Source organism: Canis aureus, chromosome 32 (genome assembly GCF_053574225.1).
Source record: "Canis aureus isolate CA01 chromosome 32, VMU_Caureus_v.1.0, whole genome shotgun sequence".
Lineage (NCBI taxonomy): Eukaryota > Metazoa > Chordata > Mammalia > Carnivora > Canidae > Canis > Canis aureus.
In genome coordinates, this window is record NC_135642.1 from 34518408 (window position 1) to 34531891 (window position 13484).

At 54.5% G+C, this 13484-nt stretch overlaps 1 protein-coding gene across 1 annotated transcript in view; it reads right to left on the reverse strand.

Annotated features, from left to right (window-relative positions):
- The window catches only part of IGDCC3 (immunoglobulin superfamily DCC subclass member 3), a 40865-nt gene extending 28496 nt beyond the window's left edge, over window positions 1-12369 (reverse strand). The window contains exons 1-2 of the mRNA XM_077881512.1: window positions 12263-12369; window positions 9789-10094 (exon numbers count right to left, since the gene is read on the reverse strand). Of these exons, the coding sequence (XP_077737638.1) occupies window positions 9789-10094; window positions 12263-12353 (397 nt within the window). The 5' untranslated portion in view covers window positions 12354-12369. The remainder of the gene's footprint in view (window positions 1-9788; window positions 10095-12262) is intronic.
- Between the last annotated feature and the right edge of the window lie 1115 nt (window positions 12370-13484).

Consider the following 13484-nt stretch of genomic DNA (forward strand, 5'->3'; position numbering starts at 1 on the left):
GGGACAGCACAAGGACAATCAGCAGCCTGGCTCCTGTAGGCTGATTATGCCTCTTCTCTTCTCCTCCTCCTCCTCCCCCCACCCACAGGACCCCTGGGGAGAAGGATCCTTCTCTAGCCACACCAGTTCCTCTCCTGTGATTTGTTCTGAATTTTCAAACAAAGAGTAATTATGACAGATGTGGAGCAATCAGCGTCATTATGCGGAAACAAGAAAGGGAAAGGGAGCCGAGGGGGCCCCACGGGGGAGGGGAACTTGTCTTTCCTCCTTAGGAAGAAACAACTCCCACCTACCTCCACCAGCAGCAGCAGCAGCCGCAGCACCCATCCAACTTCCTTTCCTGCCAGGAACCTGTACCCTGCACTCAGGGTAGGACAAATCTCTCTGCAGAACCTCCCAGCCTAAATGGCCCTCCACATCGTGGGCCTCCAGCAGCAGCTGGGGGCCGGGGGCATGGAGCCCAACCTGGCCCAGCTGGAAGTGGCTCCCACTTTGGCCAGGGTTCAAGGCTCTGCTCCAGACACTCCTCATCTCCACCCTGTATGTGCTCAGGTACCCATCTCTATTTCTGAGGCATTAATTCTGGTTATGTTCCCAAGGGACTCTAACCCCTTCTAAGGATCCTCAGGCCATTGAACTATGTATGGGTCAGGAAGACCTGGGTATAAACCCACCTTCTCTACTTACACTGTGTGCCCTTGGGCAAGTTAATTAACCATTCTGGACTTCTGTTTACTCATCTGTAAAATAGAACTAGTGATACTTATTAATGGAAATGTTGTGGGAATTAAGTAAATTAACACATAAAGGGCTTAGGACAGTGCAGCCCCATATTACTAGGAAGACTTCGACTAGTTAGTTCACTTCAAGTGCCAGCATGTAGGTGGCCCTCAAATCACCAGGCTCAGCATCCAATGAGCTTTGGAAACTCCTTGGATGTCAGGAGCCCACACTCAAGGTATGCTGGCTAACACTCACATCCACAACTACAACCACAGAGAAAGCCTGGGGCAGCTAAGAGAAGCAGAAATTTATGTCCATGTGTACCAGCTTCCCCTTGGTGTGGGGAACATAAAAAGATCCCTCCCTTCCCCAGCCAGAGAGGCACCAGGGCAGGTGAGAGGTGTGACACACCCAAGAGGCTCTCTTACCTGCTAAGGCTGAAGAACTAGCCATGTCCTTGGGCAGGTTACCTACTCAGGGACTCAGTTTTCAAGTCCGCAAAATGAGAAGCTTGGACCAGATGAGAAGCTCCAAAGACTGTCCCACTGCTCTGGTTGCCTGTGGTCCTGCTGGAGGCTGGGAAGCCCTCCAAGGTCTTAGCCAGGCTGGGATATGAGGGTCTTTTGCTTTTCATTCAGTGAAAAGGCTAGGATTTGGTTCTCTCTCACGGTGGTCTGCCCCTCCTCTCCATTTAGGTGGTCTGGTCTCCGTCTGCCCACCCTAAGGCCCTGGAGCCTCTTGCTGGTCCCCCCTCACATTCCAATGGCCTTGGGGCAGCAGCCAGACCAGAAAGTCCAGTTCCTGCCCATTATCACTGCTCGCATCTGTACTGCAACCCAACACCAGCATTCCAGAGAGCGGCCTGGGGCTGCCCCCACCACCCACCATGGTCAGTGTCCGGGCTCAGAGACAGGCCCCAAGCAGGGGCCAGTGTTCTCAGATTCCTCCCATGAAAGGTCTCCCCCCAGGGGGCTCCAGGTTGCTGGGGAGGCCATGGACCACTCCCATGGGGAGGTCATCTTTCTCTCAGTCTCTCCCCTCTCCTCATCTCTTTGCTCTGTGCCCATGCCTGAGCTCACCTACTTTTGCTCCTCAAACAGAGGGATCTCTCTTCCAGCACAGCAGAGGATGGTGGACATAGGAGTTGCCACAATTGGAGAAACAGTTAGGAGGAAGGACAGAACAACAGAGAGAGGAGCTGGAGAAAGGCCCGGGCAGGGCAGGAGAAACAAGGGCTGAGGGCCATAAAGACAAAGACCCTAAAGTGTGGCCTCACAAGAAGGCAGAGGTGGAGGCCAGTTTGTTGGACAGTGTCAAAGGAACCAAGATCCAGAGATGAGGTAGAGAAAAGTGGGTGGGAGAAGCTGGGATGTGAGCCTTGTGCATCATGGTTTCCTGCCTGTGCCTGAATCAAGTGGCTGGCTGGTAGCAACCCCATACACCCCCTCCCTCCATCTCCCCAGGGTCTGAGGTCTGGCCAGGAGGTCCTCCTGCTTGCCTCTCTTCAGGCATTTGCTCAACTCCTGCCTTTCCACTTTTACTGGTCCCAAGAGCACGTGTCCAGGCACCCCTCCTTGAGAAGGAGGGACCACTCCAGTCTGTCGTCTCTTCTTCCCTTATACTTGAGGGCAGTCACAAATAGTTAGCATTTTTTGGAGCACGGTGAACAAATTTGGGGGAAGTGAGAGCAAGCTCAGAAATCAGAGTGGTCCTTTGTGGGGGGTATGGAGCGGCACGGGCCAGCGGGCTTGGATTGCAGTCAGATTGCTGACCACCACTTAATAAATAAATAAGAACATGGTATAGACTCCTGAGGTGCCAAGGCCATGACCACATGCCCAAGAGGTAAGCCCCTACCCCCCACCAATGACCTAGGGCTTGGCTCCCTCTTCTCTCACTTCAGCTGGCTGGGCAAGTATTAAGTATCAGTCCTTGCAGGACCTAAAAATCATCCACCACTGCCTCTTGCCCTGCACCTGTTCTGTCCACTCCAGCCTTCCAGTCTGGCCACAGTGCCCAAGGGAAGCCCTTGGAGAAGAGATGGAGCCCCATCCTGGGCCCCATGCACATCCTTCAGGCACACACCTGTATGCTAGCCACACAGGTCTACGGGGCAACACACATACACTACCGGCCTCTACATTCCTTGTTGCAACAAGGCTATGGCCACAGGATCTAGGGTGCCGTAGGTTATTTGTACAAGACAGACATTTTTGGAATCACTTGGTCCAGTTTAAACAAAGACAGCAGTGAGCTGTTTGGTTTTCCATCCTGGGTGCCCTTCTGTTCCATTCTACTTTTTTGAAGGCTGTGTAGAACAGCCTTCGAGCTGCTGTGAAAAGTCTCTCTCTCTCTTACACACACACACACACACACACACACACACTCGCCAGCAGGGACTCTGGAGAGGAGAGGGAAAGGCAATACAAGAAAGCCAGGAGTGAAAAAGTCCTTTCTCCCTGGGGGTGGGGAGGGGACAGGGGGTTAAGGGGGGCTGGGGGCCTGTTTCATTTGCAGGCTGCAAATGCCTCTCCTATTCACGGGCCCACATTCCCAGCCAAGGCGCCCGGCCACGGACAATGCCGGGAACAGGAACAGAGGAGATTTGCACATTGTGTTCAAGGGGCCAGCTGGCTGCCTGCGACAGCGGAGCCAAGGTGTGGGAACCAGAAGCATTCGACTTCCACATTCAAGTCCTGCGGGTGGGAGTGAGTGGGGCCCTCCCCCCTCGGCTGGGGCCAGTGCAGTTAGGGACGGGGCCTCAGCCAGCCAGGGAATAAAGTCCGAGGCAGGAGACCCAGAGACCCCAGCATGAAGGGTACCAAGCAGTTTGGTCTCTGCTTCACACCCCATCTGGCGAGGAAGAGTCTTAGTTCTCTGGAGATAAACACGCAGCAGCCGCCACCCCATGATCGTGCCCTGAGTGTGTTATATTCCCCTGCCAATCCGCCTTGCTCCCAAGCTTCTGTTCCTTTGAGCTATGCTATCAATTACAAAGCCAGGAGAAACACACACACACACACACACACACACACACACACACACACCGAGAGCAGAGAAGTGCAGCAAGAGAAACAAGAGAGACCCAGTTCTGCACCCGGAGGGCCACATGTTCATTTAGTTTTTACCAAGTTCCACAGGCAAAGGATGTGAGAAATACAAAAGAGAAGCCCTTTAGGAGCTTAAAATCTAGTTGAGGAGACAGATGGAATAGCCAGCCACAAAACAGTTACTTAACAATGTAAGCGGCCGTCGCTGAGACGAGGCTGATCCTGAATGCCGCAGACCGCAAACACTCCCCGCCTTAGGAAGGGGCAGGAGAAGTTACTGTCCCTTAAGTGGTCTTCGGGGAGGGACCGGCTAAGGGACAAACAGGGGCGAGGAGAGACTGGGGAAAGGCCCAGCAAAGGCAAGCACGTCCCGAGGACCAGCTGGATGGCAAGCAGGCCTTCACACCTGAGAGCAGAAAAGAACCGGAGTCCAAACATCCAAACACCCAGTTTTACAATGAGAAAAGCAAACTCTAGAGAGGGCGAGTGACTTGCCCAGAGCCACATGGGACCCCTGGTGTCCTGGCAAGGGCCCTTCCATCACACCTCACAGCTGCTCAGGAGTGTCAGTGTGGGGTATTGCCTGACCTTCACCCACCTGCACCTGACTCTGGCATACGTACGGGTGAGCTGCCTGGCAGGGCAGCGGGCCTCGGCAGTGCCAGCCACTCATCACACCAGCGATATTTCCACTGCAACACCTGCCTCCTGCTCCACTGGGTAGATAGATGTGTGTGTGCGAGAGAGACAGTGGGGAGACTTCCTCAGGGCTAGCTCAGCTGAGCTGCCTTTCAAGAAGAGAAAAGCTTGGGCTCCATGTACTAGGCCTCAGTGTACAACCTGCAGGTGACATAGGCCTCTGGGGTTACCAGCCACTGCACTAGGAACCACTTCCCTCCACAGCCCACTGCCCTACCCCAAAACACTCTGGGGTCCCATAAATACACTGAGCCACCCCCACCCCGCCACAAACTGTACCCCAGCCCATGGTTCTCCTGCCAACCCCCTTCAACCCCCCTCCAACCTGGTTCCACAGATCTATGCCCAGACCTTGATCCCAGATTCACACAACCATGGATCTTGCTATTGAAAGTGGGTTCCAGAGTAACTGATTAAATTACTTTCCCTCAGATGGGTTAAGAATGAATTGGACTTTAGAAGTGAGTACCTGAGGGCCTAAGAAATAGGTGACTCATTGAGGTGGAGGCAGCAGTCTAGACTTGAACTTTCTCCCTCTTGCCATACCCCACAGCCTCTTTCTGGGAGTCTGGGCTCACCAGGGGCCTTTCTGGAATCACCATAACTAGAGGAGCTTAGAACTGCACATTTCTCAGAATAATAATGTTACTATTTAAGGAACACCTTCTAGGTGCCCTGCACTGGGCTAAGTTCTTTACCCAGACTATCACAGGTAATCCTTATAGCATTGTTTGTTGGTAAGAAGTAGTTTTCCCATTTTAAAGACTCTGAGAGGTTAAAGGGGCACCTGGCTGGCTCAGCCAGTTGGAGCATGCAACTCTTGATCTCAAGGTCATGAGCTCGAGCCCCACACTGGATACAGGGATTACTAGAAGATAAATAAGTAAACTTAAAAAATGTATAAATGACTTGCATTGGAATTTAAAAAGATAAAGAATATATATTATATATATTTATAAAATAAAGACTCGAGAGGTTAAGTGACTTGCCCAAGTCCATCCAGTGGGGGTATATTTGCTTCTGCAGTCCACCCTCACAACCAAGCCCTGTGCCAGGTGTTTCATATCAATCACCTCATTTAATCCTACAGCAGTCCTGATAGGCTGATGAAATTATGATCATTTTTTTCAGATGAGGGCATAAAGGCTCAAGAGGATTATTAACTCGGAATGCCTGGGTGGCTCAGTCCGTTAAGTGTCTGCCTTCAGCTCAGGTCCTGGGATCAAGCCCCACATTGGGCTCCCCACTCAGCAAGTAGCCTGCTTCTCTCTCTCCCACTGCTCCTCCCCATTGCTCATTCTTTCTCTCTATAATAAATAAAATCTTTTTAAAAAATATTTTATTTATTTATTCATGAGAGACAGAGAGAGAGAGGCAGAGACACAGGTAGAGGGAGAAGCAGGCTCCTCACAGGGAACCCGACACGGGACTTGATCCTAGAACTCCGGGATCACAACCTGAGCCAAAGACAGAGATGCTCAACCACTGAGTCACTTGGGCTCTTGTCAGACATGCAGAACCCCAGGCCTTAGCCTAGATCTATTGAATCACCATATGAATTTTATCAGGTTCCCCAGGTATTTCATGGGCACAGCAGAATTTGAGAAGTCCTGCTCAAAGATCCCATAGATCTTTGCTCCAATTCTCCAAGGGGCCTGAGACCAGGAAGTGAAGCGCAGGGACTGAGGGCATCTGTCTGAGGGGAGCGAGGGGTGGGTCCCCCAATCACCTCCCCTCCTTGTATCTAGCCCATTTTTTTTTTTTTTTTTTAAGATTTTCTTTTTGGGGTGCCTGGGTGGCTTAGTTGGTTAAATGTCCCACTCTTGATTTCAGCTCAGGTCATGATCTCAGGGTCATGAGACCCAGCCCAGGGTGGAGCCTGCTTAAGATTTTCTCTCTCCCTTTGCCCCTCCCCCATCCCTCCCTCTCTCTTAAAAAAAAAAAAAAAAAGGATTTTATTTTGAGTAATCTCTATACCCAACATGTGGCTTGAACTTACAACCGGGAGATCAAGAGTCGCATACCCCACCTACTGAGCCAGCCAGACGCCCTATAGCCTATCCTTCCTTGGGGTCATCCAGGGGCACAGACCTTAAGAGGTGAGTCAATGCACATGTTCCCACTGGGTCACGAAATGCATATACCCCCTCCCCCATGCCCTCCCCGGACCCGGAGCCCTCCAGGGGGATGGCAGAGGGTCTCACTGGCCAACCCAGCTTCAGCCCCTACTCTGCAGCTTATGAGAATCCCCAGGCCCTCCGAGGAAGGAGTTAAAATAAACCACGTTGCACTCTGGCTCCAATAATTCCACTCCCTGGTAGATTTCCCTGGAGTGCTTCCTAACTGAATCCCAGTGAGGGAGAAAGCTGGGGTGAGGGAGAAAGCTGGGGGCTGGGAATAGAGTCAGGCAGTTTGTTCTTGCTGGCAACGGTAGTAAAATCACCTTTAAATGAAGAATAAAGTATTGGCTCCCATGTGCCTCCTATGAAGCAGGCAGCTCATGGGGTGAGTTCTTACATCCATCCCACGACCGCAGGAGTATATGCACATTTCACAGGTGAGAAAACGGCGCCACAGAGAGGTTAACTTGTCTAGGGTCCGTCTCATTATTAACGAGTGTCTCAATTTGCAGCTTCCAAACTATAAGCGCATGGAACGGCAAGGCAGAGAAAGCAGACGTGCTAGAAGCATGAATACTCTTAGGATCCTGAGTCACTCCATACTAAAAAGGAGATATTTGGAACTGAAGCCTCCAAGGAATCTGCCTGCAGTACAGCCCAACCTGGTCAGGCCATCTTTCAACGACAGCATCTGAGATCACTGGGAGGGAAGAGGGGGCATTCCTAGTTGTCGCCTCTGGCCCAGAGCTCACATGCCCCGCAGAGCTGCCCCCACAGACCTGGACCCCTGTCTGCCCCACTGGTGGATCCACCTGGACCCTGTGTCTGTGAGCGGTGCTTAGCCTGCCCCTCCCAGTGAGCCCCTAGGGAGCAGGCAGGAGAAGCAGGGGGCTCCAGAGGGCTCCTCACACCTTTCAGCAAGGCACCCTCCCATGTCACACAACATCTGCAGTGCCTGCAGGCACATGGGCCAGGAGTTATTACCAAAGGAGAAAACTCAGGCAGCTAATCAGCTTTGGAGGTTTCTAGGGACATCAGCTTGTGAAGTGAGAAAAGGAGATCTAGCCACCAGGTTGCTTGGTATCCAAGCATTCTCCCATGGGGTCACAAGTCTTGCAGTGAACAGAGAGGCCATATCAGACTGCCAGTGCTTAGAGGCAACCCTCGAGCTGTCCCCAGGACCCCAAAGGATTAACCAGGCTGACCTCACCCACTGGCCCTTCCCCCAGCCACAGCCCACAGCTCAGTTTCTTACACCATAGAGTTTAAGGAAACCAAACATCTTGAAGGTATTACCATTTATAGAAAAGCACATTTACAATTAGCTATATATAAACACCTGGGATTTATCTCCCAGAATTCTAGGCTGGCAACGCAGGGGTCAGTATTGGTGTAAGGTGGGGAGAGAGTGGGGGTGCCCTCCCCTAGAAATCTCATTTCTCTCATTGGCAAATCTTCCTGGGGGCCCCACCCTGTGTCCACGGCCACACTCCTCTACCTCACACCCGGCCATCTGCTCAGAGGCTGCCCCAGCCTTCCCCACACCGCCGAGGCTGGGGTTGAGGGGTCGCTGAGCCAGAAGTGATTCGGTCTCAAGGTCCAGGGCTGCCTCCCATAGAGCTCCATATGGGGGCCTGAGTCAGCCTTCTTTAGAACAAAGGGGGATCTTAAACTCAGTGAGAGGGCTCCTGCCTCAGAGCGATTCATCACTCACCAGCCATTCCAAGCAACTGTGCAAATGCCCTCAGAGCCAGGAAGAAAACTGTCCCCCATCAGTGGGGGAAGCGGGAGAATGCCGTAGGAGTTAAGCAGGAGGGGTAGGGTTCAGGCTGCCTAGAATGCAGTTCTAGGTCTTAGTTTTCTCATCTGGCAAAGGGGGGCAAAGACTGCCTATCTGCTTGGGTCATTGTGATGACTGAACAAGATCACTCATGTAAAACACTTAGGCAGGGGACCCAGCACACAGCAAGTGCTTGGTAAGTGTTCGCTAGAATTATCACCAACACCTTTAAGGTGCGGCCTCTTGGGGCACCTGGGTGGCTCAGTCGGCCGGCCGAGTGTCTGCCTTGGGCTCCCTACTCAGTGGAGAGCCTGCTTTTCCTTCTCCCTCTGCTGCTCCCCCTGCCTGTGGTCTTTCTCTGTCAAATAAATATCATCTTTAAAAAAAAAAACAAACAAACAGGTGTGGCTTCTTTAAGGAATACCCCCTCCAGAAGAAGTAGGAAGCTGTGAGGTAGAGAACACTTTAGCACTTGCTAAAACTTTTACCCTCTCTCAAGAGCAGCAGTTCTTAACCATGACACATACCCCACACCGCACCCCTACCCCCCACCCCCGCCTGCCACCTTCAAGATCCATAGATAATTCTGGTTTACACACCCACAAACATGCACAAATTAAAGAACAACAGAATTTTTGCAGGACAGGGCTGTAGAACATAATCATCATTTCATCACAACTGGTGGTCCATCAGTGTAAGCAAAGCACAATTCGAGAACTGACACACCTCACCTGGTCCTTTCTCTCCCGTGCAAGACACATCAGATATCAAGTCACCACAATGTACGCTTTAAATATCTTACAACTTTATTGTCAATTACACCTCAATAAAGGCGAAAAAAATTTTTTATAAAGTCACATTAGCATGAAGGTGGGTGGGAGTAATGTCATTATTGTGATAACCTTGAAGTTAACCTACCACATTTTTTGTAAAACAAATTGTTGGCAAGCTTCAGAATATCATTATCCTACCCAAAAGATTTGAAAGTCAGCCCATAATTTAAAACTGCATATAGCCTAATTAGCCTTCAAAATTCTCTTAAATCACTGTCATAAAGTATGATAGTTTTTTCTTGAGACACAAGAATCCTACTCAATGGACTGGGATGTATACAGGCATATGGAAACTCAGACACACGGACTTAAGAGTTAGATAAAGTTCACCCTCTCCCTCTCCCCCCAAGAGTGTTTGGCTAGATTCTTGTTGAATGACATTCCAATCAATTAAATGAGTATATGATACATTTCCACCACCACAAATGACTACTATGTACCTCTCAACTGACCCAGGCTGAGAAATTAGTCCTCCAGAAGGCTGCAGCTACAGAAGATGGAACTGCTTTCCCTGTCCCTAACCCCTGGGCTGACCCTGGACCCCCGGTCTGGGGGGAAAAAAAGGTAAGGGGTGTCCACTTACTTGCAGCCTGGATGCGAGCCTTCCGGCTGACCACCAGTCCAAAGCGGTTCTGAGCCACACACTCATAGTCACCCTCATCTGAGGGGCTGCCTCCCCCATCCAGCTGGAAGTGATGGATCATCAGGGACCCATTGGCCAGCAAGGTGGAGTGGGTACTCTCCAGCAGCTCCATCCCATTTTTCCTCCAGGTGATTCTCACTGGAGGGGTCCCCTCCACCCTGCAGCCCAGTATTATAGGCTGCCCAGGGACTGCAACATCATCACTTGGCTCCATAGCAAATGCCAGTTCGGCAGAGTGGCCAAGACCTGTATTGAGCAGGGGAGATGAGAGGAAAAGGAGAGGTTACTGTGGAATGAACAGGCAGCAAGAACTCCGTGCACAGGTGTCTCAAATCCCCTGGATCTGTGCACCCACCCCATCTTTCTGTAATGTTAATAGGAATCTCTATTATATATAGAATTCAATGTATTATAGAACTCAGTGTTGTCTTATGCAGTATTTTTCTCAATCAGCAGACCATCTCAGAAGGAGATATTATTTGTACCATTTCCTTTTTTTTTTTTTTTTTTTACAGATAAGGGAAAGCGAGCCCAGAAATATTAAGCAAGTTGTCCAGGGTGTCACAATTAATAGTTACAAATCTGAGATCCAGGGGCAGCCCCCGTGGCTCAGCAGTTAAGCGCTGCCTTCAGCCTAGGGCATGATCCTGGAGACTTGGATCACACCGAGTCCCATGTTGGGCTCCCTGCATGGAGCCTGCTTCTCCCTCTGCCTGTGTCTCTGCCTCTGTGTGTGTGTGTGTGTGTGTCTCTCATGAATAAATAAATAAAATCTTAAAAAAAATAAATCTGAGATCCAAAAAAGTAAGATTGGGGACACCTGGGTAGCTCAGTGGTTGAGCATCTCCCTGTGGGACCATGATCCCAGGGTCCTGGATCAACTCCCACATCGCATCCAACTCCCCTTGGGGAGCCTGCTTCTCCCTCTGCCTGTGTCTCTGCCTCTTTCTGTGTGTCTCTCATGAATCAATAAAATCTTAAAAAAAAAAAAAAAAGTAAAACTGATCCCAACATGGCTGTTGCCACCTCTGTGACCAGAACAAACCACTCTGTGCAAGATGTGACCACTCTGGCTAAATGCTGGAGCCTTGCAGACTTTCAGGGGCGTGACCTTAAAAAAAGTGTGCAACCTGTCTTAGCTTCCCGTCCGCATCTGTTTAAGTCAGAAACATAATGCGGCTTATGCGGTAGAGTTGTTGAACAAGATGAACAGACTCAAAGTCACTATAAAAAGGTAGAAGTTCTAAGCAAAGGTAAAGTGAAAAAGTAATAAACCATTGCTTCTTTATGCTGGCAGAGCCAGCTGAGGCCTGGTCTGAAGCCTGGCAGGGAGCGGGACGGGCGGGCCCAGTAGCAGGTAGGGGTTAGGCTACGGCCCAGCCCCTCTGCCTCCCCGCTAAGAGGCTCTGGATTTTGGTTTGTTCTGGTTGTTTTCGCCTTTGTCATAAGGAGAACTGAGGGGTACCAACCGTCAACTCAGATTTCCCCAAACTCAGGAAGGGGCAGGTTTCTAGGATCTTTGCTTCCCAGCGACCCCACCGCTCCCGTAGAAGAAAACTGAGCCGCAAGAACAGCAGGGGAGCGAGGAGCAAGGGAAGAAGGTGACCCCGGAGTCGGCGGAGGCCCGGCCGAAAGGACGCGCGCTCCGATCCCAGGCGCGGCGCCAAGGGCCCAGCTCCGGCAACGAGCAACTTGCCAGACCAGTCACAACCGCGCTCCGGGAGGCATGAACCCACCTGGTCTGAAAGGGCCGCCACAGACCCCTCGTCCCCTTGGCCGGGCGCTAGCGATCCCGGAGCCGGCCCCGCCCAGCAGGCCGGCGCCCTCCCTGGTTGGGGGAGACGGAAAGTGGGTGGGGAGGAAGGGGGCGGGGGCGGGGGCGGGCGAGGCCCGCGGTCCCAGGGAGACCCAGGGTATTTTAAGACGTTCGAGGGTCACAACCTTTTGAGCCCCTCCCGCCCGCCCCCTGCGTCTCGGCAGCCTCGGCCCCCGGCCCCGGCCCCGGCCCCGGCCCCGGCCCCGCAGCGCCGTCGGGGGATAAAGTTTCTCCCGGATGCGGGCGCGAGGTGCCGCCGCCCCGGAGCCGAGCCGAGAGCGGAGCGCGGACAGCGGAGCGCGCAGACGGACGCGGGGCCGCCGAGCCTCCGGGAAGGGAGGGGACGCTCCGGCCTGCGCCCCTCCGCGAGCCGGGTCCCGCCCTCCCCGCCGCTGCCCCCGCGCCCCGGGTCGCGCGGTCCCTCGGGGTCCGCCGCGCACTCCGGGGGCGGGTCCCGGCTCGCGCCCCGCGCCCTCGCCGCGCCCTCCGCCGCCCCCGCCGCCCCGCCCCGCCCCGCCCGCTCCGCCCGCGGGACCCGGTCCCTCCTCGCCCTCGCCCGGCCCGGCCCGGCCCGGCCCGGCCCGGGGCGCCCGCTCACCGTCGCTCGGCGCGGGCAGCAGCGGCGGCAGCAGCAGCAGCAGCGGCAGCAGGAGCCGGGGCCGGCGCGGCGCGGCGCGGGGAGCGGCCATGGGGCTCTCGGTCCGCCCGGCTGGGCTCGGCGAGCGCGGCTCCGGGGCCTCGGGAGGCTCACAGCGTCCCGCGGGGGCGGCGGCGGGGCCGGGGCCGGGGCTCGGGCCGGGGCCGAGCCCGGGCGGCGGCGGGCTGGGGCCACATGCCGGCCTAGGAGCGCCGGGGGCGCGGGGGGAGCGCCGCTCGCGCCATCTTGCACCCTCGCGGGCGATCTGTCAGCCTCGCCGGGGAGCGCGCTCCGCACTCGCTCTCGCTCTCGCTCTCGCCCTCGCCCTCGCCCCGCCCGCGCCGCCCCGCCCTCCGCCCGCGCCCGCGCCCCCTCCCGCCCCGCCCGGTCCCCTCCCCCAGCCCCTCTCCCCGGAGGCCCGGTCTGGGGAACAAAAGAGCCGGCGAGCGCTTTAAGCGGCCGGACATTCCCGGCTGCGCGGCGGACGCGCCCCCTGCGCTTTGAACTGCGGCTGGAGCGGCCGGCGCCGTCCCGGGCTGCTGCCCGGCACCCCCGGCACCCCCGGCACCCCCGGCACCCCCGGCACCCCGGCACCCCCCCCCCGCGGCCGGCCGGGGACGCAGGGGCCTGCGGAAGGGGACCCCCGCGGACGGCAGAGCGACTCGCGAAGCCGTGGGACTTGCCCTGCCCGCCTCTCCCCGCTGCACCCTCCTCCGCCGCGTCCAAGTGTGCATCTTCGAGATCATTCCCCAAAAGCTCCACAAACTTGTCAAAGGTTCGGGTTTCCCCGGTCTCTGATCCTGCCACCCAAAGGCTAGGACGTTTAGCTGCAAGGCTGGCCTCTCCGGACTGCAGAGTTCTGGCGCTTGGATGGACCGGAGGTAGAAGGGCAGCTTGCCCCCACCCACCCCACCCCGGGTTCGGGGGGCCTTGAGCTAGCAAACCCCGCAGGACAATGAGAACCCTGAAGGAATCTGGGTTCCCACCCCGGTCCTGCCCAGCTAACCCAGGCAATCACTCCGAGCTCATCTGAAAGATCCACATAATCCTGTCTCTCCTGCTCACCGCTAGGGATATTTAAAAGGACACGGGTCCTAACAAATGACCTGGTGTCTGGGAAAGCCAGCTGAAAAGTCAAAATTCTCGGTGACATTTCTGTCACAAAGAAGGCTGTCAACGTTCC